This window comes from Pelodiscus sinensis, chromosome 1 (assembly GCF_049634645.1).
Source record: "Pelodiscus sinensis isolate JC-2024 chromosome 1, ASM4963464v1, whole genome shotgun sequence".
NCBI lineage: Eukaryota > Metazoa > Chordata > Testudines > Trionychidae > Pelodiscus > Pelodiscus sinensis.
The window spans coordinates 16613660-16639067 of NC_134711.1; the positions used below are offsets into that span (position 1 = coordinate 16613660).

General features: G+C 41.6%; 1 protein-coding gene across 4 annotated transcripts in view; it reads left to right on the forward strand.

Annotated features, from left to right (window-relative positions):
* The window catches only part of SEMA3D (semaphorin 3D), a 215505-nt gene that overhangs the window by 184506 nt on the left and 5591 nt on the right, over positions 1-25408 (forward strand). For all 4 annotated transcript variants that reach the window (XM_014570492.3, XM_006117129.4, XM_075926244.1 and 1 more), the window contains 6 exons: positions 2606-2828; positions 6364-6452; positions 9042-9083; positions 11000-11157; positions 13535-13599; positions 15562-15701. In XM_014570492.3, coding sequence (XP_014425978.1) covers positions 2606-2828; positions 6364-6452; positions 9042-9083; positions 11000-11157; positions 13535-13599; positions 15562-15701 — 717 coding nt within the window. The remainder of the gene's footprint in view (positions 1-2605; positions 2829-6363; positions 6453-9041; positions 9084-10999; positions 11158-13534; positions 13600-15561; positions 15702-25408) is intronic.

A 25408-nucleotide genomic window follows, 5' to 3' on the forward strand; every position in this document is an offset into this window, starting at 1 on the left:
GGTGTGTAGATCAGGGCAGCCTGTGGCTCTAAGGATATGTCTACACTTGCAGCCAAGTTCAAACTAGAGATACAAGTGTAGGCATTCGAAATGGTCAATGAAGCGGGATTTAAATATCCCGCATTTCATTAGTATGATCTTGCCGGTGAGTTACTCCGATCAACAGCTGTTTTGAAAGTGAAAGTGCACGCCAGGACTTCTTTTGAGGAGTAACATTAGTTCGAATCAAGGGGTTTGGTTCGAACTAACGCGTCCCAGCACGCACTTTCACTTTCAAAACAGCTGTTGATCGGAGTAACGCGCCAGCGAAATCATGCTAATGAAGCACAGAATATTTAAATCCCTGCTTCATTGACTATTTCGAATGCCTACATTTGCATCCGTAGTTCAAACTAGGGTGCAAGTGTAGACATACCCTCATACAACAGTGATAAAAAGAAGCATGTCTTGGTTTTATATCCTGGCAATTCGGAGATTTTCTGTTGAGAACCACCAGAGGGTACTATAGTCTAACTGTTGAAAAACACATGCCAATCCTAGTAAAATAGGTGGACAATGTAACAGGTCTTCCCTTTCTCCCTTTATTTCATACCCAGTTCAATTGCCTGGCTCCTTGTTAAGCTATCTGAAGTAATGGGCCTCTAGCTCTTCTATAACTGAGTGCACCTTCCGGTCTGGAAGTTCTACTGATATTCAGCTGGCACTTTCTCTGACTGGGCAAATAGCAGACAAAGTCTTACTTCCATATTAATAGTGTCAAGTATCAGAGGGGTAGCCGTGTTAGTCTGAATCTGCAAAAGCGACGAAGAGTCCTGTGGCACCTTATAGACTAACTGAAGTGTAGGAGCATAAGCTTTCGTGGGCAAAGACCCACTTCGTCAGATGCATCTGACGAAGTGGGTCTTTGCCCACGAAAGCTTATGCTCCTACACTTCAGTTAGTCTATAAGGTGCCACAGGACTCTTCGTCGCATTAATAGTGTGAGGTTCTAGACTGGTGTCCTGAACTCCCACAGATGCTTAGAACTGAGGCCTGATTAAGAAGAGAGACCTGGGACCTCTACTTTTATACTAAAAATAGTTACAAAATTGTGAACATCAGGCATTTGTAGGTGTTTTTTCCTATGTTACTTGTCATTTGTGGCTGAAAGCTGTTTGCTCTTTATTATACAATTTCTTTTGAAAAGCCCTTGAAAATGTGCCACATACAACCCTAATCTCACTGCTGACATGGACCAGATCGATGATAGTAATAATAAATGATACCATGATTAGCGCTAGTGGTGCAAACATATGAATAGGTGTCATAGTTGTACAGACTGTTTGATTGTGGTCTTCACACCCATTTACTGATATATCTCAAGTCCCAAAGGTAACTATTTTGAATAAGTTTCATAAACTGACTTTTTTACTTGAATGGGGGGAAATAGAGTCTGGGGGCTTGTTTTCCCTTACCCCAGATCAATGCTCTGGAGATTAATCTTCCAGGTTTCGATTTAGTGGGTCTAGTAAGACTCTACTAAATCGACTCATGATGGTGCCTCCATCATTCTCAGTACTCCACTGGATCCTGAGGATTAAGGGAAGTCAATGGGGAGTTTCTTCCATTGACCTTCTGCACTGCTGCAGAAATTCTACATTTGGTATGTCGACTCCAGCTACACTATTCTTGAAGCTGGAGTAGCATATTGTAGGTCAACTTTCTTTGGTACTATAGATCTGGCCTGGATACTTGAATCTCTATTGCCCTTTTTCATCATCATAATGTGTCTGCTAGCCTGCCAATCCTTACTATCCCAACCTAGCAGCTGACCTGTGCTTCCACTTACTTTGCTGGAAGTTCTGCCTGAGAGAGGGTTTCTAGATTGTCCAGGTGAAAAAGTGATATCAGAAAATGCATCTCCTTTGTGAAAGAGAGTGTTACTGCAAGGCACTGAAATTTATATTACTCAGAAGTGGCAATGGCCTGGGTGAAACAAATGATACATGTTCAGATAGTTTTAGAAGCTATAGGAAAATTGGATGGGAGTGGAGGAAAACAGAAATGCGGATTAAAGAGAGAGGCTTTTAAAGACATGAAAAATTAAAAGATGAGGAGATGGGAAAGGAGCAAGCTGAAGAAACCAACATACAGAGAGTTCTTGGATGCATTTCTGATCAGCCCAATGTGCTTCCGTGTCGTGGTGACTAGAAAACTTGACACACACTTAAGGTATTACAATTCTAGGCCAAATTTCTTTCTTTCTTGATAAAATCTTGGGTATATCTTTGTCAATCAGACAGTTACAATATACACACAAAAGCCAAGGTTGAAAAAACAATGGATGTCAAAAGTTACACGCCTAATTCTGTAGTTAGGCAGCTAAACAAATGTGGTGTGTTGTTTTTTTTCAATTGGTCTTGGCACCTAGCAACTTTCACTGATTTCTGAGGGCTCTGCATAGGACCCTGCATAGTATGCCTTTTTTTTTCATTTATAGTATACATTCATTTATCTCCATGCTTTGTTTGTGAATATGTTTTTCTAATGCAAAATGAACCCTTCAAAATAATCAATATTTTTTTTAAAAGTCCTTTTTATCTTCTTTTTTTTCTCTTGTGTTCAGTGCCCAAGCAAAACCTATGACCCACTGATTAAATCTACCAGAGACTTTCCAGATGATGTCATTAGCTTTATAAAACGCCATCCACTGATGTACAAGTCAGTTTACCCAGTGACTGGAGGACCTGTATTTACCAGAATCAATGTGGAGTATAGGCTGACGCAGATTGTAGTGGATCATGTCCTGGCAGAAGATGGGCAGTATGATGTTATATTCCTAGGCACAGGTAAATTAAAGAGCTCTCGTATTTCTTCCAGGGCAGTATAATAAAAAAGCTAAATAAATTCGAAAAAGATAATTTGGAGTCCATTTGCAACAGAGGTAACATTATTCCCATTTTAGTGATGGGGAAACAGAGGCACAAAGTGGTGGTGTGACCAAGATCACCCAGCAGGCCAGTGGCAGAGCAAGTAATAGAACCTTGATAGCCTGAGTCACACTCCAGAGGGCCACACTGCCTCCCCTTTATCACATAGGATAGGTGGATTCTGCAGCATGCTTGGTCGTTCAACAAATCTGGACTATTTGGGACATATCTGGGGACTGGAGTGAATTTCAGAGACAACTGTCTCACAGGTGCAGGAATTAAGTCTTCAGGGCTTTTTATTCAGTCTTTCTAACAAGTACTAATTTCACTAGCAAACAAGGTGTCATGAATTCTCTTCCAGCATCCATACACTTTAGGCCAATAAGTGAAGAGTGAGATGGACTGAGATTTTAGCAAGAGGAATAACGTTTTGATGTCTTTTGCACTCATAGCACAATTGTCTCTGCAAGAACAAGCCGTGTCCCCAATATTGGAGAACTTTTATTGCTTTGTTTTTCTGAATGAAGTCTTTCTGACAGCTATGAAAGGAGGAAAGTAACCATGCACTTCCATATATCATGAAACCCCTACAATACAAGTATAAAAGATACATCTGAAGCATGCACACAATACACACATATGCGCGCACACACAAAATCATTCATAAGTGACACATACTGAGAAGTTATGAAAAAAATTAAACAGAGATATAGAAATGGAAGATTTGCTTCCTAACACATTGTTTTGGAGTATTCTAGAATGTACATGGTTTTGTGCTAGCCTCTACTGAAATAGGTTTTCATGCAAAATGATCTTATGTTAGATCAATAGCTAACCTCCTGTCAGGTTAGCTATTGATAGATAACATTGACATCTAATTCTTCATTATAATTATTCTTTAGTGTAGAGATTTGGAGGTGGCTAGGTGCCATGTACTCACTAGGTGGTGCTCTATAATTGGAATAGAGAGAAAATCAATAGCTCCAGCAGATTGTCAGTTAAAAAGTGAGCTCTTTTTTCATCAGAACTATGTGTTTTTATTTCATTTTATATTTTAAATCTCTTCTGTGGAAATTCAAGCTGAAAGATAATATTTCAAAGGTGATATAATGCATGCATAAAAATACACAAAATAACTCGGAGGTTTTGGGCATCAGACAATCAGGAGTTTAAAATACGTTTCAGAGGGTTCAACCAAAGATTCTGGAGCATTTAGAAAGGCTGCCTGTTACGTAGATGTTCCTGCTGCTGCCCTGGGCAAGCCCAGATAAGGATGGTGACATTACAAACACAGAAGGCAGATACAGGTTGAACCTGTCTAATCTAGCACCTTTAGGATCAGACCAGTTCTGAACGAGAGAACTTTCCAGATGAGGGTAGATCAATATTATCTAGCAGCAGTACCAACACTTCCACTGCTTACTGGGCTGTTAGAGGACATTTAGGGGTAAATTAGGGCTAAATAACAGCACAGAACACTGAGAGGTAGGACTGGTGGTTGTAAACAAACTTTATGGGACTGGGGAAAACTTGGCCACACCTTTGAAAAGTGGACATCCAGCTAACTAAAATAATTCTGGATGACAGATATTTCTGGACCAGACAGTTCTGGACTAGAGAAGTTCAACATGTATTGATATTTTCTGTCTGTCACTTGACAGCCTAGTGATGTTGTTTCATCAGCTGTAGACTCTTACTTTGCTTTAAGATGTATTTCTTTCTTGTTTTAATATTATACATAATATTTTGTACTGAATGGGCTTGATTCAGTCCTGGCTTGCATCTTTCAGATATCCAAGCCAAGCCTCTTCAACAACTTGTCTGTTTGGGGTGCAGAGTTGAGGTGCTAGGTCTCTTGCAAATCTAGGAATCCATCAACCAGAATTTACACTATTGAGGAGTCGCAGGAGATGATCAAACCTGCTATTCTTAAAGGGTTTTGCAAATGTCAATGCATTTCATCTTCCCTTTGAGATAGGGAAGTGTTGTGATTGCTGCTGAGGTTGGAAAATTGAGGCACAGGGTTTCTGAAAGGCACGCGGTGTGTCAGTGACAGAGCTGGGGTTAGAATTCCAGCATGCCTAACACTCGGTCCAATACGCAGCTCATTAAACATTCAACCCCCATCTCTAGGTGTGCTGTATTCTACCAGGGAGACGTATAACCTTTGCACAAAGATTTATACAGCTCCTAGTCCCCTGCTAGGAATAAGTGGGATGTGAGTGTTGCAAAGGGCTTTTTTCTGGCATATCTCTCCACTGGGCTTTGTTGTTATGGGTGTCACTCACTGCTATCATCAAATTATTTAAATTCCACACAGTTGTGGTGTCCCTTCGCTACTATGGCTAGAATTTATTAACAACAGAAATGCAGATATGAGATGACCCAAAGAGTCATTTACATTAAAATGAAGGATCCCACTTCATTTTAAATCTCTTGCTTGAGTGAAATTTCTATGACTTTGGGTCACTGTCTCATGAGTCATCCCACGTTTGGGCCTTAGCAGATGTGAGCCCCTTCCTCCCCACATCCAGGGGCCCATGGAGGCTGTCAGCTCCCCTGAGAATGATCCAGTAGCTAAGGCACCAAAGTGGGACTCAGTACACACTTGTTCAATTCCGTGTTTCCCTCACAAGTTTCTGGTGAGACATTGATCAACTCTTTGCTGTGCTTCCGTTCCCCATCTGTAAAATGTAGGTAATTAACATCTCCTCATAGGGTATTCTGAGGTTGAATTCATTTTAAACTTTGAGTTGCTAAGATATGACAGTGTGGGGGCCATACATGCACCTAAAATGGATGGATGTTTTTAGAAAGCAAATTCCGGAATATGTTAAATCACGATCTCTTTCTCTTAATTTTATTTATAACTGAGGTTTAGTATATTAGGGTATGTCTACACTACTCTCCTAGTTCAAACTAGGAGGGTAATGTAGGCATACCGCACTTGCAAATGAAGCCCGGGATTTGAATTTCCCGGGCTTCATTTGCATAAGCGGGGCGCCGCCATTTTTAAAACCCCGCTGGTTCGAACCCCGTGCAGCGCAGCTACACGGGTCACGAACTAGGTAGTTCGAACTAGGCTTCCTAGTTCGAACTACTGTTACTCCTCATTCCACGAGAAGTAACAGTAGTTCGAACTAGGAAGCCTAGTTCGAACTACCTAGTTCGTGCCCCGTGTAGCCGCGCTGCACGGGGTTCGAACCAGCGGGGTTTTAAAAATGGCGGCGCCCCGCTTATGCAAATGAAGCCCGGGAAATTCAAATCCCGGGCTTCATTTGCAAGTGCAGTATGCCTACATTACCCCGCTAGTTCGAACTAGCGAGGTAGTGTAGACATATCCTTACTTAGAAAAAGAATGGGAAGGGGAGTCAATATGAAATCAGTCAGAAGCACAACAGCAACTAATACTGAAATACAGCCACTACTTTTATACTATATGCCTTTATTTCAGACATAGGAACAGTACTGAAAGTTGTGAGTATTACAAAGGAGAAGTGGACTATGGAGGAAGTAGTACTGGAAGAGCTGCAGATTTTCAAGGTAAGTGTTAACCACCACTTTAAACAACATCAGAGAATAGTTTAGGGGAATTTTAAGCCATATGGAGTTCAACCTCTGAATTAATTCTTTTCTCAGAACTAATGCAATTTCCCAAACTTATTTGATTTTTAATATTGAGATCCTTGGGTTTTCCAAACGTGATTGAATCAAAAAGTATATTAATTTTCATGCTTCTGCTGCTAACTCTTGCAGTTTTATCATACATCTCACCAATAGTGCTTGACTGTTAGTGTTTTTCCTAAAGAAGTAGCTTCTGGAATCTTGTGAGAAGTAGTAGAGAAAGGAGGAATGGTGGAGTGGTGAGGAGTAGTGAAGAAAAAGTTGAAAATACAAAATATCAGGGTTAAAAACAAAACATGAACCACAAGGCAAATGAAATGAAAAAAACACCTATTATTTTTAAAGTCTATCTAATGCTTTTTAAATCAATTGCTTGATTTACTTTGCATTCTTTGAAGCCTAGTTCTAGATTTTGTGTGCTTGGGGCTGACAATCTGATGAGGTTCAACAAGGACAAGTGCTGAGTCCTGCACTTGGGACAGAAGAATCCAAAGCATTGTTACAGGCTGGGGACCAACTGGCTAGGTAGCAATTCACCAGAAATTCACCAGGGGATTATAGTGGATGAGAAGCTGGATATGAGTCCACAGTGGGCCCTTGTAGCCAAGAAGGTTAATGGCGTATTAGGTTGCATTAGGAGGAGCATTGCCAGCAAATCTAGAGAAGTGATTAGTCTCCTTTATTTGGCACTAGTGATGCCACATCTGTAATATTATGTCCAATTTTGGGTTCCCACTACAGAAAGGATGTGGACGCATTGAAGAGAGGGTCCAGTGGAAGGCAACCAAAATGATTAGGGGACTGGAGCACTTGACCTACAAGGAGAGGCTGAGGGATTTGGGCTCATTTAGTCTGCAAAAGTGAAGTGAGGAGGGATTTGATAGCAGCCTTCAACTTCCTGAAGGGAGGCTCCAAAGAGGATGGAGAGAGACTGTTCTCAGTAGTGATGAATGACAGAACAAGGAGTAATGGTGTCAAGTTACAGTGGGGGATGTCTAAGTTGGATATTAGGGAAAAACTATTTCAATAGGAGGATGGTGAAGTAATGGAATGGGTTACCTAGAGAGGTGGTGGAATCTCCATCCCAGACGTTTTTAAGTCTCAAAGCCCTGTCTAGGATGATTTAGTTGGGGTTGGTCCTGCTTTGAACAGGGGGCTGGACTCGATTACCTCCTGAGGTGTTTTCCAGCCCTATGATTCTATGATTCTAATGCAATTTCAGTAGAATTTCAGAGAGAGAAGAATTCCACTAAGTAAGGACAGCTCAAGAGAATTGCCTATAAATTGTATATGTACTGGGCCAAATTCTGCTCTCTATTACACTGACATAAATCCTGGTGAACTCTATGGCAGTGGAATTGATTTAGATTCACATCAGTGTAATGGAGAGAATATTGGTTGTTTTTTATTACAATGTTCCTCTCTTTTTTCCTTTTGGGCAGTCTCTTGCTGTTCCCTTTTCATTGCATCCAGCTCTACTTTATTTTTCGCCTTACTGTTTCGTTAGTGTTTTCCTTTCTTTCTACCATCTGCTCTTTTTTCATAGAGCACTTTTCTCCTAAGTGCAATGCAAGCCCAAGAACAGTGGGGTCATAGTCGAACTTTCTAACTTACAGTTGTCAAGTGAGTTTAAAATCAGGCACAGTGAATTCATCCAGCACTAGTATAGACTCTGTAAAACTGATATTACTGAGTTAATCTCTCCATGTGCCTTTTGATACATCATCTATTGGATTAGAATCCTCTTGATTTAAAGTCTCTCAATATCCTTTTTCCACTGCCATGAACACCAATTTTAAATATGACTTTGAAAATACCAAGATTGCTCGAGAGTCTGCCAAGTAATCAGGAGTTTCAGTACACACACCAATTTGCTGCATTCTTATACCATAACGTCAAGGGCAAACATGCCATATCAAATTTAACACTAAAAGGTTTGGGATTTGCTCAGCGGACATTCCTCCACTTTGCAAATTTTATCTCTATATTTTTAATACAGAAAATGGAAAAGAGAGAGCAGCTGCAAACCATTCATTATTCCTAGAGCCACATCAAAATTAGGCAGTAGACTTAGATGTGATAAAGCATAAATAATATACAGGGGGCATCCTGTTCTTACCACAGTTATTGGCACAACAACCATTAACTTCACTAGATACGCTTGGTGCAGGGAGCAACCTGCACATATCTTAAGACACATTCAGCCTTCGGGATACTCCTGAAATCGTTTTTAGACCTCGTTCTGGTCCTCTGTGCAAGGTGAATTACCATCTTTCTGCTTTAATCATCTACTGGCAAGTAGCAGAGAATGTTTGAGGCATGCATTTCTGGAAGCAAGTATTTTGTTATTTCTGATCTTTTTACACATCTGCATAAATCAATCAAATTGATCAGTAGTTTTCTTTATTTTGTTGTTAGACAGGTCTTAAGATACTTCATCTTTTCTATTAAAGTTGGGAGCAAATGTAAATGAAGAATTACACTGACATTCATTCATTAATTTTGCAGCATCCAACATTTATCTCAGCTATGGAGTTATCCCTGAAGCAGGTAATTCTCATACTTCTTTAATTCACATTAATAGTTTGATATTTTGAGCATTCTACTTGTTGCCTTATTGGTGACATCTATTGCTTATAGGCCAGACTTTCAAAGGTTGCCATTTAACCCGCCTCTGAAAGTATGTGTCTCAACAAGTTTGTCTGGAAAATTGACATTTGCTCACAAATAGTAGTTTGTACAAACTCATAATTAATCATGGATACAAATCATTTGTCATATGGACATGGGATTTATGAATGAAGTTGATACACATCTTCCTGATACTGCAAAAATTTGACACTGTATAATCAATCAATTCAACAAGATATTATTATTACTATTATTATTATTGTATTATTGATCATAGTAGCATTATTACAAGTGGCAATTCTAGGGATGCTAAATAGGGATTGGGGCTTATGGTGACAGGCAATCGTATACCTAGCAAGAGGCAGTTCCCGTTCTATGAGCTTTCAGTCTAAATGCACAAATCACACAAGGTGGGAGAAAGGAAGTGATGTTGTACACCATTTTAAATATGGAACTGAGGCACAGAGCGGGAAAGTTATTTGCCTGGAGTCATCCAGATATCCCAAATTCCAGGTCAGTGTCATAATTTAAAGCCAGAAGTGACCACCAAACCATCCAATCTGACTTCCTGTATGCCACAGGCCACCAACGCCACCCAGCACCCGCACACTAAACCCAACAGCTGAAATTGGAGCAAAGCATTACAGCCCACTGTAAACTGAACTCTTATGTGCTACAGACAGAGAATAGAAGATAGATTGAGGTATACGGTATCTGAGGTCCCTGCAGTGCTCAGTGCCACTTTAGTGCCCTGGTCCACTCTATGCAATACCCCTTCTCCAGCAATGGCCAACCCTGATGCTTCAGAAGACCATGCTAAAAGAATACATTGGAGGGGGAGAAATGCCATCCTGACCTGTGCAGGTGACTTTCGGAAACCCTGAATCATGAGCTTTTCGACATAAGTGCTGGATTAGGGGGTGAGAGTGCAGTAGCAACCCCTGGCTTGAAGTAGTTATACAGGGTTTAAAGTATTGTTCAGTGGATATCAGCAACCCCACAGATTGTTTCAGCAGCCCTATTTTAGGGTCATGAGACATAAAACAGAAATGTTGTTGAGCTTAATATCAAGACTTGTCTTCCTCTTTATAAAATTATTAGTAAAGTTACCTTCGCTGATTTTTGCTACTCTAAATTCATGCCAGCAACCTAGCCGTGTAATAGATCCTAGTCCCTCCAGTTCCATAGCCCTTTTCCACCATCATGTCATATCTGCAATGGATGGGACTGGCCAGTGCACATAGGCTACGTCTAGACTACATGCCTCTGTCGCCAGAGGCATGTAGATGAGGCTACCAGGCATAGGAAAATGAAGCGGCGATTTAAATAATCGCTGCTTCATTTAAATTTACATGGCTGCCGCGCTGAGCCAATCAGCTGTTTGTCGGCTCAGCGCGGTAGTCTGGACACGCGGATGTCGACATCAAAGGCATTTGTTGACCACCCAGGTATGCCTCCTGGGATGAAGTTTACCTGGGTGGTCGACAAATGCCTTTGATGTCGACACCCGCGCGTCCAGACTACCGCGATGAGCCGACAAACAGCTGATCAGCTCAGCGTGGCAGCCATGTAAATTTAAATGAAGCAGCGATTATTTAAATCGCCGCTTCATTTTCCTATGCCTGGTAGCCTCATCTACATGCCTCTGACGACAGAGGCATGTAGTCTAGACGTAGCCATAGTGCCTTGAGAAACATTTTAAAGTGATTGTGAAATTCTCTCCCATTCAGGAATAAATGGACCAAGAGATAGATCGTGAGGGTGGTGCTGAGAAGAACATTTAAAATAATTGCCTGGAGATTGCTTCTAATTCATTTGCCTTGCCTGATTTGCAGCAACAATTGTACATTGGTGCCAGAGATGGATTGGTTCAGCTCTCTCTGCACAGATGTCACACTTATGGGAAATATTGTGCAGACTGCTGCCTTGCCAGAGACCCATATTGTGCTTGGGATGGAAACTCATGTTCCAGATATGCACCGACTTCTAAAAGGTAAAAGCATGTATATTTCCCATGGAAAATCCACCCACTCGTATAGTCTACACTGAGGGCTTCAAAGGTTCCCATTGAGTTTCTAGGCCAGAGAAAACAAATTGTGCTTTTTCAGCACATTGTTTAGATAAATTGTAGACAATACTTTGTCCATGTTGTGGTGGGAGTGCTGTGAAACGCCAGTGCATTTAACGTAACAAGGTCGCCATGCTTATTGCTACGCTATGTATTTTAAGATACCGAGTTATGAGGCTAAGGGCTAGATTATAGCTGGCTCTGCATGAGTGTGCAAAGGAGGGAAGTGATTCCAGGAGCCTTCCCATACTTGTTCCCCTACATAGGAGCCAGGCACTGTCACAATAGGGTGTGTGACTCTCACACGATACACCAGGTTGGTCCTTGACAGCAGGGACTAAAAAAGATGGTCTGCTACTGTCTGAGCTAAAAGACACAAGTTGCATGGCTCAGGTGTTTTAGAGCTTACAAAGCTCTGCACATGGTCTAGCCAAGAAACAGAGCTTACACAAGCGCTGTGCTGGGTTAATGCCAATTGCAGCACCAGCCTTCCAAAAGGGAAAGGACTCCGGGAGATATGGGAGTCATATTTAAACCTCCCTGAGCCAGAGGGAGTGAGTGCATGCTGCACTCTAAAAGGCTAATAGAGTTACTAAGTTGGCATTAGCTCCCGCTACTGCGACTGAGTCTTATAGAATTTCTCAGGTCACTCCACTGTTGCAAGCCTTCTCCTCAGCCTTCCCTTCCCCCTTTTGAAGAAACCGCCTTGTGGTTACAATGAGAGCCAATAGCCAATTGTTTAGTTTGCTGGCAGTTCCAAAACAGAAAAATACAATTTGATTTGAATCAGAAAATTACAAAAAGTTTTTCCCACTCACCCACACAAACTCTATTTTGGCTGAAACCATTTTTTGGGGCATGTAAACGATGCATCTGAAAAATGTTGACCAGCTCAGTTGTGGGTTATGTTGTGTTGTGGAACCGTGTACAATTCCCCCTAAGCTAAAGAATAAATTCAGAGAAATGTAAATTAGAATATAAATCATAGACTCATAGAATACTAGGACTGGAAGGGACCTCGAGAGGTCATCGAGTCCAGTCCCCTGCCCTCATGGCAGGACCAAATACTGTCTAGGCCATCCCTGATAGACATTTATCTAACGTACTCTTAAATATCTCTAGAGATATTTAAGCTAAGACTCAATGACCATGTTATGCACCCAAGGGGTTGCTGAAGGCTGTAGTGCTTTCCTTCCCTGGCATGGGGAGACAGAGAATTAAGGCTCATTTATTTATTGAGACCCTGGTTTGGTGGCTAAGTCAAAGCATTGTAGGAGTGAGGCACCAAAAGAAGGGATTGATATTTGGTCTTGTGCATCTTCTATAGGCCAGTTATTTGGGTATTTTTCTTTATCTCAGACTACTTGCCTGGCACACTCTTGTTCAAGCATATTTAACTCTCTTCCCCAAATAGACACATAAGCATGAGAAGTTAACTGTTCCACTAAGACATTGTTGGGCTTTGCTCTTGTAAGGTCCTGTTGCAACCTCTGACACTGGCTCTCAGTTTGCCCCTGAAGAAGTCACTTGGCCACTCTTTGCCTCAGTTGCTCTATTTGAAGAACGGAAATAATTAGATGTAACCTGTTGTGATCTACGGCTGAATGTTCTTAAGAACTATTATTTTAATGAAACCTAAAAACCGTCACAGAGAGGTTAAGCAGTTCACTCAAAGATCACTACATTAAGTAGCTGATCTGGGAAAAGAATTCAGGAATCTTGACTCCCAGTCCCCTGCTCTGTTCACCTCTATATAAAGTTCCCCAAACCATACTCTGTTGCTGCTGTTCTCAAAACTGTTCTTTCTGAACCAGCAACCTCTCTTCCAACATTGCTTGTTTTAGAAATTCAGTCATAGACATTACGTTATGTTGGCTTTGAATGAGGTCAGGATTCTGCTCCATTGAGCCTTGATTTATGTCATAGAATGTGGAGGGTTCTGATGGTTTCCAAGATGATGTGGCCCCACCAGATCACAATCTCTCTTCTGCCTTGGATCTGGCAGAGCTCCTTTAGCTGATTCAGAGCTATCTCTGCCACAAGATTATATTCGTCCTCTTCTAGGCAGATCTCTTTCCCCACAGTGTTTTTCGTAAATCATGGCCTATCTCTGTGTCATTTATACAAATCTCCCTGTGCCACATCCCGTGTTGAGAGCAAGGCTGGATTTACTTAGGGCTGTAATAGCCAATGATAGGGCAGGAGTGCTGCAATCCCACATCTGCCAAGCTCCTTTCCCTTTTGCTATGGAATTCCAGCAATTATGCCTGAAGTGTTACCAGTTTTAATGTTCTTGCCTTAGGCGAGCCAGGAGGCAAGACGTCAAATATGGAGACCCAGTCGCTCAGTGCTGGGATGTGGAAGAAAGTGAGTATTTGCGCCTCTTTCTCCAATAAGATGGGTACGGTCAGTGAGTCTGTTTATTTACTATAGTCTTTGGAACTAAGCCTCTGCTCTGGAGATATCTGGGCAACTAATGCCCATGCACTCAGAATCCCTGAATATTCTTACTCTCCGTTTAGCCCTCATTCGGCAGTTAGATTCTCTGAATCATGGGAACTTAAAAAAAGGTAAATGGAGAAAACTACTCCCCCTCCACATTCCATGGGGGAGCAACACCAGCAGAAAACTGGATGAGGGGAGAAATAAGGCCATTGACACAAATACTTCAAGCCCTATCATGAGTGAGATGCTTCTTGAAGCTGCAGCTGCCAAACCCTCCAGTTCACCTTCCTTGTAGCTACTTAAACGCTCCTTTTATTAACAAGAGCCTTCCCCTTCCCTCTCTCCCAGCTGCCAAACAATCTGGCTCACTCCCATGGCAATTGCTGCAGTTCACTTACTGTGTACTGTCAATGTTAAATCCTGTGGTTATTCTGCAATTTCTCTGGCAGCGTCAAATAAATGAAAAGCATTCAAAAGCATTGAGTTAGTCTGGGGTTTCTACATTCCATTGTTAAAATGAGCCACCCAGTCACAACAGTACAGATCTTATTGCTGAGTTTAATTTTCAATCTAGTAGAAGCTGCTCACTTTCATCGATCTCCAATTATTTGCAATTGCACTATGGTGTTGAAAGCCTGCTGTTGCACTCAGCATGAGTGACAGCAAAAAATAGGGCTGCTTGCCACGAGATCATAGGCCCGCTGTTGCATGCTATACTGGGCTTTCACTGTGCATAGGTACTGTAGGCATAATTAAAAAGTCAGGATGAAATCCTGGTTCCATTGAAGTTAATGGCCAAACTCCCATTGATTTCAATAGGGCTGGGATTGCACACTCACAGTTCACCTAGTCACTATATAGAGATATCTGAGAGATGCCACAGAGCTTAGGGGTACTGCCGATTTGCCAGCCTGATGGATGGCATCAGGCAATTCTTGGTAGAGAAATGGTTATTGGAGAAATTGTTTTTGTTCAACAAATACAAAATCACTTAAATGTTGCACTAATATGAATTCAATCCTGAGTCCCAATATGGCTAGCTTTATTAGTTAGTTGGGTAATTCCCCTGGTGCTGTAAACCAGATTCAGATGGCCTTGTGCCACTCCAATTCCAACCTCTGACAGCTTAATAATAACTATTAATAATAGATGCTGTCATCATATAATTATTATCTACAAGCTGCAGTTGTGCCTAGGCCCCTGTTGTGCTTGATGCTGCACCACCAGAGTGTAAGAGGCAATCCCTGCTCTGAAGAGCTTGCAATTTAAACCGGCAAGACAGACAAAGGTTGGGAGAGGAAGCAAGGTCACAGAGAGGTGGAGTGACTCTTTCAGGGTCACAGAGAAGGTCATTGGCAGAGCCTAGAGGAGAAACCAAGTCTCCTTACTTCTAGTTCAGTGCTCTATATGGAACAGAGTCACTGGCTAATAGACGGCCATTAAAAGGACTGATTTAAGTGGCCTTGAGGCTGCTCTAAAGTATTCAGCGTGCTAGCTACAGCAGTCTGTGGTGTCTCTCAGAATTAATGAAACTACATCCAGCTTTTATGGCTTCCCCACCTCTATACTGCTTAGTGTCCACTGGGAGCCTAGAAGCAAAATGTAGATAAAATATTGAGTTTCACCAGCAGTGAGTGTATCTCTTACAACAAGTCAGTGGACAGGTTTTATTAACCTCTAGAAAACAGTTGAACTGGAGGAAAATTAGAAGCCGCCTCTAAATCCTGGCAGCTAGATTTTAAAAAAATGTTTCCTTTTGCCTTTTTTTTAATTTTTTTTTAAGAATTCACTAGCTCCTATGACATCTGTTCTGAATCAGTCTATTTTTCCATTGCTTTAAGAATCAGGTAAGGGTTAATCTTCTGTACCATGTTTGCTTTCCAGGCATTAGTCATGAAACTGCTGATGAAAAGGTGATTTTTGGCATTGAATTTAATTCAACTTTTCTGGAATGCATTCCTAAGTCCCAGCAAGCCTCTATTAGGTGGTATATTCAACGCTCTGGAGAAGAACATCGAGAAGAGGTGAGTTATAGACACCAAGGCAAGCTTCCTCTGTGGACAATTCAGTGGATTATTCAAAGGCAGGAGTTACTGGGATTAGTAGATCTTTTCCTTTTCCTTGCTTCACCTTAGGTATAACATAGCATTCTGGTTTCACCATTTGGGCCATAGAGTGGGTGGGAATGAAGCCATTTGTGCTGTATCACTGGCAGATTTATTTTATTTATTCTGATTTATAAACTTATTCCAAAAAACCCCATAACCTTTGCTCTAAGCTCTCCTGAGTGCATTTTAAAAAGACAGACTACTCCAGTAACGCCTTTTCCTCCAATAATTAACACATGGACTCAGCAGTCAAAAAATATTCAAAATTTTCTACTCTCTGTAAAATTCCATTCCACACTCATCATGCTGGTACCTGAGAATCTTCCAGTTATGTGTTTTGATGAATATCTCTCATGCAAAATGTGCTCTTTCTCTCGATGAACAGCTGGGTGCTTTTTGTTTAGATTGAGCTTGTTTTTGTTTTGTTAATGTTTGTGCTCCTCTGTGTTTAAGTTAGAGAAGGCAGGTTGAAGATGTTGCACTTGAAGGTGGGGTGTCTTCCAATGCTCCTTAGTTCCTGAAAGATTTAATTCTGTAGTCTGGGACCAGCACCTGAGATGTCTCTTGCCTCACAATCTTTATAATTTCCCATGGAGTCCTCTCACAGCTAGTGAAAAAACAATGGGCATGAAAGCATGTCTGGAAAGTCAACAGGTTGGGACTGAATTTCAAACCTAAGGACCCTTTACAGAGATTGCTTTTTGCCTCTTACAAGCTATTTTCCACCTCACGCCACTTCCTACCACCTGCATAGTCATCACAAATGTGGTGGGAATAAAAAGGGACAGATAAGTTGGTCCAAGGCTTTAGATGTGCTATACTGTTCAATGATCAACTCAGTCTTTAGATAGCTATGCCTAATCTGGATTGGAACCAGACTGATTTTTTGTTTCAAACTAGCAGAATTTAAATATCAGAATCCTACAAAAACTATTAAATATGCATCATCATTTATGGCCCAGCATTCCATTGATTGTGATCCCTGGCAACTCTCCCATTGATTGTGATGGAAAAATTAATCTCTCTCTGTCTGAGGGCTAAGAAAGTCTAACCATGGCTGAGTCTTGTGAGGTAATAACCCTGTCTGGGGTTACAGTGTATACTGCAGTGGACCATGAGCACTATCTGGACTATGAGAAAAGTGGCCATGAGGGCTTTGATATCAGTAGTGCACCATGGAAAGTAGCCTTGGCAATCAGATAATTTATTTTATGTGCAAATGGCTTGGGCTGCAGCTGCTTTTCTACCACATGCTGTGGAAGAAGAGGACTGTGCAAACCTTGCTTTGGGGTACTTTTTTTGCACCAACCTCTACATAGTCAAGGTTGGCAAAGTTAACTTAACCACTGAGCATGAGCACAAAACTAATGTATTTATGTATCTAGCACGTCTCATGTCCCAGGCTTACTATGTTAGTGTTTTAACCATTATAACTTTACCTATCTTTGACATTCATCAGCACCACATACTTAAAAAATTATATTGTATTCTCGTCAGCAGGTCTGCTGATATGTCTGAAGAATGTTCATAGAACATGAATAAACACAGGTGGCTAAACTGAAAACTGTGCTACGGAAGTCCTATATTTATCACTCCAGAAATATTGTAATTCTTGCCCTAATTGTTTTACCTCTGACTCTCTTCTGCAAAAAGCTGTATTCCTCACCTCACTAGTGTCCCACTTCAGAAACACACTTAAGTATATGATCACATTCAACCAAATTTATGAAAGAAATTAAATAATTATTTACATCCCTTTCTTTTCAATGGGAATTTAAGCACATGCTTAAAGTTATGCATCTGCTTAATTCTGTTCCAAAACAAGGAACTGGGGTTTAGGCTGATTTTTATAGTGACTGCAGTCAATTTTCTCCTCTGTAATATGTATCCAAGTTTCTCAAAAGGATTTGTAAATATTATTTAACCAAATTTCACATCTGAAGAGGGTATATTTAATCATGATAATGTGTAACACCTCTTAGATCTGAAAGTGCTTTGCAAAGTTGGCTAACCATTATCATCTTCATTTTTCATGTTGGAAAATAGAGATACAAACAGTTGGTGGATTCCTAGTGTCCATGCCTGTGTCTAAACTGAGAATAGAAACTCCTGATTCTCTATCTGATGCTTTAACAAGATTAGTTTTCCTCCATTTATTTTGTTCAACCCAGTTTGGAGAAACTAAGATGTTGTTAGAAATCAAAGACTCAGTTGGCATATCTGATGGTGGTCAAAGCCAACATTCCTTAAGCTGCCTTTCTATTTGATATGTTCTTGGTGCTGGCTTAAGGCTAAAATGGCCTTTGATTATCTAAGAACAGATCAAGGACAGAGCAAACTTTTGCCAACTCGCAGTAGCCCCAAGGAGCCAATAAACCAGCATGCTCTGGCCCCAATCTCTAAGCCAGGCTTAGAGAACATGTAATTTAGGGTGTGTCTACACTACCACCCTAGTTTGAACTAGGGTGGTAATGTAGGCAACCGGAGTTGCAAATGAAGCCCGGGATTTGAATTTACCGGGCTTCATTTGCATGAAGACGGGCGCTGTCATTTTTAAATGTCCACTAGTGCGGACTGCGTGCCGCGCGGCTACATGCGGCACGGAGTCCGCACTAGTGAACATTTAAAAATAACAGCGCCCGGCTTCATGCAAATGAAGCCCGGGAAATTCAAATCCCGGGCTTCATTTGCAACTCCGGTTGCCTACATTACCACCCTAGTTCAAACTAGGGTGGTAGTGTAGACATACCCTTAGAGTCAGAGTGGCGTCACGCAGCTGCAAGGGGGTGGGGTGGGGAGGGAAGAGTCCAGGTGCGCAGCTGCTGAGGGAGAGTGAGAGTCCTGGCACATGGCTGCCTGGGGGAGCTGAGAGCCATGATGTGCAGCTGCCTGGGCGGGGTTGGCAGGGCAGCAGAGCCTGCAGCAGGTGGGGAGCCAGCTGGGAGGCCAGTGGTCCGGACCAGAGCTAGGGGGGCTAGTGGCAGGGGGCCAGAAATGACCTCCCCTGGTCTGACAAAATCCCTCATTTAGCACCTGTCGGGTCTCAAGGGTGCCTCAGGAAGGTCCAACCTGTAGTATGGGATGTTGAGCCATGGATCTGGCATGAAGAGCATAAGGGACTGCATGCACAATTTTTATGGTATTTGCACCTCTAATGTGCACCCAGAACACATTTGCAACCTTTTAACATGATGTTTACTAGGCTTGCATTATATAAAAAAATCTGACATGAGAAAAAACAGAGTTTCATTAAAATATATATTAACCATCAGTCACATAAAATCATGGTATCACAGAAGGTTAAATGTGGCAGGGACCTCAGGATGTCACCTAGTCCAACACCCTGCTCAAAGCAAGACTGAGTCTAAATCATCCCAAACAGGGCTTTGTCAAGCCTCACCTTAAAAATCTCTAAGGATGGAGATTCCATCACCACCCTAAGCAACCCATTCCAGTGCTTCACCACCCTCCTAATAAAATAGTTTTTCCAAATATCTAACCTAGTCCTCCCCCACTGCAACTTGAGACCATTGCTCCTTTTTATGTCATCTGGCACCACTGAAACACCATCCTCTTTGGAACTTCCCTTCAGGAAGTTTAAAGCTGCTATCAAATCCCCCCTCATTCTTTTCTTCTGAAGACTAAACAAGTCCAGTTCCCTCATCCTCTGCTCGTAATTCATGTATCCCAGCTCTCTAATCATTTTCATAGCATTTGTTGGACTCTCTCAATTTGTCCACATTTTTTTTTCTGTAGTGGGGGCCCCAAAACTGGACTCAAAAACTCCACATATGGCCTTATCGGTAATAAATAGAGGGGAATAATCACTTCTCTTGGTCTCCTACTAATGCAGTCCAATATGTCATTAGCCTTCTTGGAAACAAGGGTACACTGTTGACTCATGTCCAGCTTCTAGGTCTACTGTAATCCACACATTCTTTTTCTGCAAAACTATTGCTTAGCCAGTCAGTCCCCAGCCTGTAGCAGTGCATTGGATTCTTCCTTTCTATTTCCTTTCTATGTGTTGTGCTCTGCACTTGATCTTTGGAAGAAAATTCTCCAGATTGATTTTCTGTGTTATGAATGTTAACTTCAGCCAGATAGTTTCTTATCACATTCTGCCTCTTATTTCCATGAAAGTATCCACATTATGTTTGATATTTGATAAAATGAACATTGGAGTCCATGTTCCCAATTTTTTTCTTATGCTTTTTCTTTCCCATCACAGTCCCCAGCCAAAATCCTTTTGCACTTAAAAGATCATAAGAATTAGAGATGAGATGGATGCTTTAGCTCATCTCCATGCTTGCCAATGAATGCTTGTTCCTATGTCCCATCTGTATTTTCACCAAGTCTAGTTTTTTTCTTGTTGGAACCAATGGGGCATCCTTTGTTTCCCTTTTCAGAGACCTACTGATGGTGCATGTCAATGCAAAAATAAAAGGAACATTCTTTCTTTTAAAGAACCAAGGTGGGTGAGGAAATATTTCTTACCGAACCAACTTCTATTGGTGAAAGCTCTGTATAAGCTTAAAACTGGTCTTTTATCAATCATTGTTGGTCGAATAGAAGATAATAGCTCATCCACCTTGTGTCTCTAATATTCTGAGGCCAACACAGCTATAATAATATTGTTCTCTATTGCTGCTGCTGTTTTCTTGAAAGAGACAGTAAATTCATATGTAGCTATCTAAATAAATAAGCCTGATTTTAAGAGATGCTGAGCATTTACTACTCCCATTAGCATCAATGATTTGAATGTTTGGTGTCTCTGAACCACAAGCTCTTTTTATTGAGATGGTCTACCTCTAGGCACCCCTGTGTTGGATATCATACGGATGTCCTCTATAGAAAATCCTAAAATTGAGATATTAGGTTGAGGTTTTTCTATGCACTTTATATTGACCAAAACACCATATGTACCAAAAATACAGTAGTTGTATTCAGGACTGGCCAAAGAGTTTGTGGGACCCAAGGCAGCAAGCTGTGTTTGGCTGAGCCGCATGGCTGTGCGGCTCCCATTCAGGGCAGCGAGTGAATGGCTGGGTGGGCAGGGCCGGGAGCTGGGCAGCACGGGGCCCTGAATGTGCAGGGCCGTGAGGCCATAAATGCATGTGGCCCAAGCCAGCTGCCTCACTGGCCTTGCTCAAAGGCTGGGCCTGGTTGTATTTAACAGGTAGCCAGATCTTTGCTCAGTCAATACTTTACTATAGCTTTTCCCAATACAGTTCTGTATTCTGCTCTCTCTTCCTGCATTATATTTCCTAATAGCACTAAATGTTATTTCAGAGCATGTCTTAAAAGTATAACTTATTGTGATGACGATACCATGTTTTACGAATGACTCAGTGCAGCTGGAACTGAATTTACAGACTTTTAGTTACAGTGGTATAGCTGGAACGTTTCAGCAGCTCTTTAAACCTCACTTTACAAATAGATGGTTATGCTCTGTCCATGACATGCAATACAGCTTCCTGAGGGGAGAGAAAGGGCAAAATCCAGACTAAATTGGGAGCCTTTGGCCCAGCAGGATGCCTCCTGCATTTCACCTCTAAGGTCATGGCTCGGAAGCCTACTTCCAGTCAGAATGGCCTATGGGAGGGGGCTGGTATGGGAGCTGTCATCAGGTCATTCTGCTGCCAGGGGGAGGGCATTTCCCTGCGGTGTGGTGGGTCACGTGTCAATTATCTGGTGCTTTTGTATCTAGTGCTGCTCACGCAATTTATCATGTTTGTTCCCATATTTGGAAGGGGTCACCAAATTTTGGGAGCACATTTTTGTGACTTGGATTAATAAAAAAACCTGTCCATCATTTGTTCGTAAATCTTTTATGGGCTGAATTTCTTGCAACTTAAGCTCAGCTGTTTGTTTATTCCTTTTTTAGTGCCTATGTGCTGTGTTGTGTACATAATAGGTGTCAGGACCATGAGAAGCAAACCCAGGGTTCCCTGAAAAGCTATTAACATTGGCCTCCTGTCATTTTTAAAAATCTTAGGCTGACCCAGACCCAGAGTTTCTGGTGGCTGCAGATTTGTCAGGCCGTCACGCCCCCTTCCAGGGGACAGAGCAAGCCTATTTTGAAACAATGGCCCATGAATTGCTGTGGTTTAACTCCTTGAATAGTGTCAGGCCTGTCCTTTGGTCAAGGCAAGCAAGGTGGTTGCCATGGGCCCCGCACCTTTAGAGCCCCGCACTGCCCTGCCTGGGCCATGCAGCACAACCAACCACAGCATGCTGCCTTGGGCCCTGCAAACTCTTTGGCCAAGTCTGCATTGTGTAGGGGATGGAAGATAACCCCGTGGGAAGCCGCAGCATATTTCAGATTCTTCACCAGTAGCTCACTCTTTTCCACAGTCCTACCTCATGTTCACTGGCTGATGTTGGCCATGGATTGAGCTGTCTAGCCTGGTTGGTAAAGCTGTTCATAGAATCACAGACAGGGTCAGCTTTAGAAAGTGCGGGACACAATTTGAACAATTCCGACGGGGCCCTGCAGCAATTTTGGTTGAGCGCAAAAAAAAATAAAATAAAAAAGCGCGCACACACACAAAATCCCCAGCTACCTCTCCCACCAAGCTCTGGAGGAGGATAACACCCATGCACCCCCATCCCCACCCCGCAGCGCAGAGAAATCCTGCTCTCAACTCACACCTACTGCAGCGCAAACAGCCGCCGCACTCCTCCTCCAGGGCCGACGCCCCCTCCCGCAGTGCACCTGGCACACTTCTATCTTCAGGGCGCGGGGCCCGATTCGGGGGAATTGGCCTAAGGCCGGCCCTGATTACAGAATACTAGAACAGGAAGGGACCTTGAAAGATCATCAAGTCCAGTCCCCTGCCCTGTTGCAAGGTTGGTGTTTGGTAGGACGTTAAGCTCTGTTGCCATGGAACTGAAAAAAAACTTAAAAAACAAGTGGTCCTGTAACACTTAGAGACTAACAATATACGTATATACATATAGTATCATGAGCTTTCGTGGGCACCACCCACTTCTTCAGATGAGTCATTGTCGCAAAAATGGAGACAGGGAGACATTTTTTCTTATGGTGTGTTTTGCCCTAGTTTGCGCGAGGCTTCAATTGCATCTGGCAGCTACCTCTGTCTTGCAGCGTTAATATTTTTGCTGGTGAATTGGTGACTGACGCATTGGTCTCTGCTGGTTTAGTCAGTGGGCTGATTTTGTATTCTGTGGTTACAGCCTATTGTCTTTGGCCTGACTTCATGGGCATGTGTTTCTAGTGGTGACTCTTTCACTTTCCTTTAACCATCTGGGTGGTGGTGGTGGGTGGTTTGTTTTCTAATGTCATGAAGTCCATAAATCAGGCCATTATTTGTTTCCACAATTTCCAAGAAAAAAATTATATCCTGAGTTGCGATTCGCCACATGGAATTTCAGAGAGATTGGTTTTGTTTTGGTAAACAGGGTGAGAGTTTTAGAATTATCCTTCTAATGGGAGGTTAGCTTCAACTTTAACTATAGTCCATCCATTATGTCCCCAAAACTGAAGAGCTCTGTGAAAAGCTTGTCTCTCTCACTCAGAAGTTGACCTAATAAAAGATATTTCACCCACCTTGCATCCCTGTTATGTTCCCAACACATTCTTCATTTTTCCTTTAGATTTTTATTAAGTATGTAAGAAACAGCTCTCTCCAGAACAGAGCTTGAATTTAATTATTTTTCCCAGTATAACAGTAACAACATGGCACATAATAAAAAAGATCTACTTTCTCAATGGATATAGGCTACTGAGAGTGAAGACCAAGGAGAATTCTCAGTACACACTTCTAATTTTTTTTTCTTCCACTCTGTCTTTGTTCAGAAATTGCACTTAACCCCTGATTAGCTCAGCTTTACCTCTGGACCTTTTCACATGTTGATTAATGAGGGAAGGCAGATGTTGAAGCCACTATCTTCTCACAGACAGGTGCCATGTTTTAAATGTGGAGGAGCTGACATGTGATTTGTAATGAGGGAGCCCTCTAAACATACCATCAACAAAGGACAAAGACATTGATCTAACCTGATACCATGCCACTTTTGAATCTTTTCCATCTTACTGTTTTAAGATTTGCCATCCATATGGCAATGCATATTTCCCCCCATTGCTAAATTCATGCTGTGAAAATAAAGCTATTATTATAAATGAAACTCTTATTTATTTGTCAAGTGTCTTCTGTATCTGTGCTCTGCACACTTTAATATTTTATATCAGTAATTAAAATCTATTTAAAAGTTGCTGACATAAAATACAGAATAATCTAAGACACTGCTTCCATGTCATTGACATGATGTAGCATGTGCACTGCAATCTACTTGCAAACTGAATCAAAACAACTACATTACACCAGAAAAGTTAAGTGGGAAAATGTTCATAATCAACTGCTTAATTTCTGTGGTTCACAATTTTCCCACTGATTCAGCAGAACACTTACTGATATATTTATCTTTAAATACCTCTTAATGTTAATCACATTATTAAAGTGGGATCTGTGTTCTTCTGAATTATTAAAAAACAGCAGAGAGATTGGTTATGATATGCAGAAAAATAATGAAACCATGTTTGATAGAAATAAAATGATCTTGCCAGCATAACCAAGCTTTCCACTATACTCAGCATTAGTAAAACATGTTTTATGTCTGCCTGCCAGGAACTAAATAACAAATTAAGTATTCAAGTGAAAGGTTAAAGATCTACTACCAAGTAATGAAATGCCAGGTGTTTATGGAACTCCAGAGTCCTGTGGGGGAAAACGTAGAGAGGAAAGACAGGAAGAGCTCTGAACCTATGGGTAAAGCAACAACAATAGGACACCAAAAATAGAAAAGTGGGAGGAAAAACGATAACGAAGTGTGGCTCAATATGTATGAAATCAGAGAATAAGAAAGGAATGAACAATGAAGCCACAAAAAAGGATGACGTGACAGTCACCATTAATCGATAACTAAAATTTAAATAGGAGGTTGCATAAGAATCTTATTTACTAGAAATAGAGGTAGAGATGGATTAGGATTAAGGGAACCTTTAGTTTCTGTTAGCCTGTGGTGCCCAAGGAAAGTGGTGGGAACCTCAAAGGTTAGCACATTTATAACTTTACTGTGTCAAACTGCAGATGAAGACTATAGTTTTGCAAATAATGCATAGTAGCAATTAGTATGGAGAGGGACAAAGTGGCCCAACAGCACTTGACCAATTCTAGAGTCTTCAAGACACTCCATAGCCCTGTCCTTTTTTTACCTGAAAACTAGCTGAACCCTACTATGATCTCTTTGCGCAGTGTACAGCTAGCTCAAAAAGCTAGCTGGAGAGTCCTTTACTATAGGAAATATGATATGTAGCTAATGGAGGTTTCCCAGATAGAAAATGTGAAAAATCGGGACCTTTTTTTTTCCAGGGGGAGGTATAGTTGCATATATAAGAGAAAGTCCCTAGTATTGGAATGATGATGATAATATCAGGATATCTGGTCATCTTACACCTATGTAGCAGATCCTCTGCCTTCTGAATCAGAGATGTGGCTAGAGCAAGCTGTGCTCTGGGTGAACCTCACCTGACAAACAGCTCTTTGGAGGGCATTGCAGCCCGCAGTCTTCTCCAAACTCTACTGCCAGCGACACATAGAAGA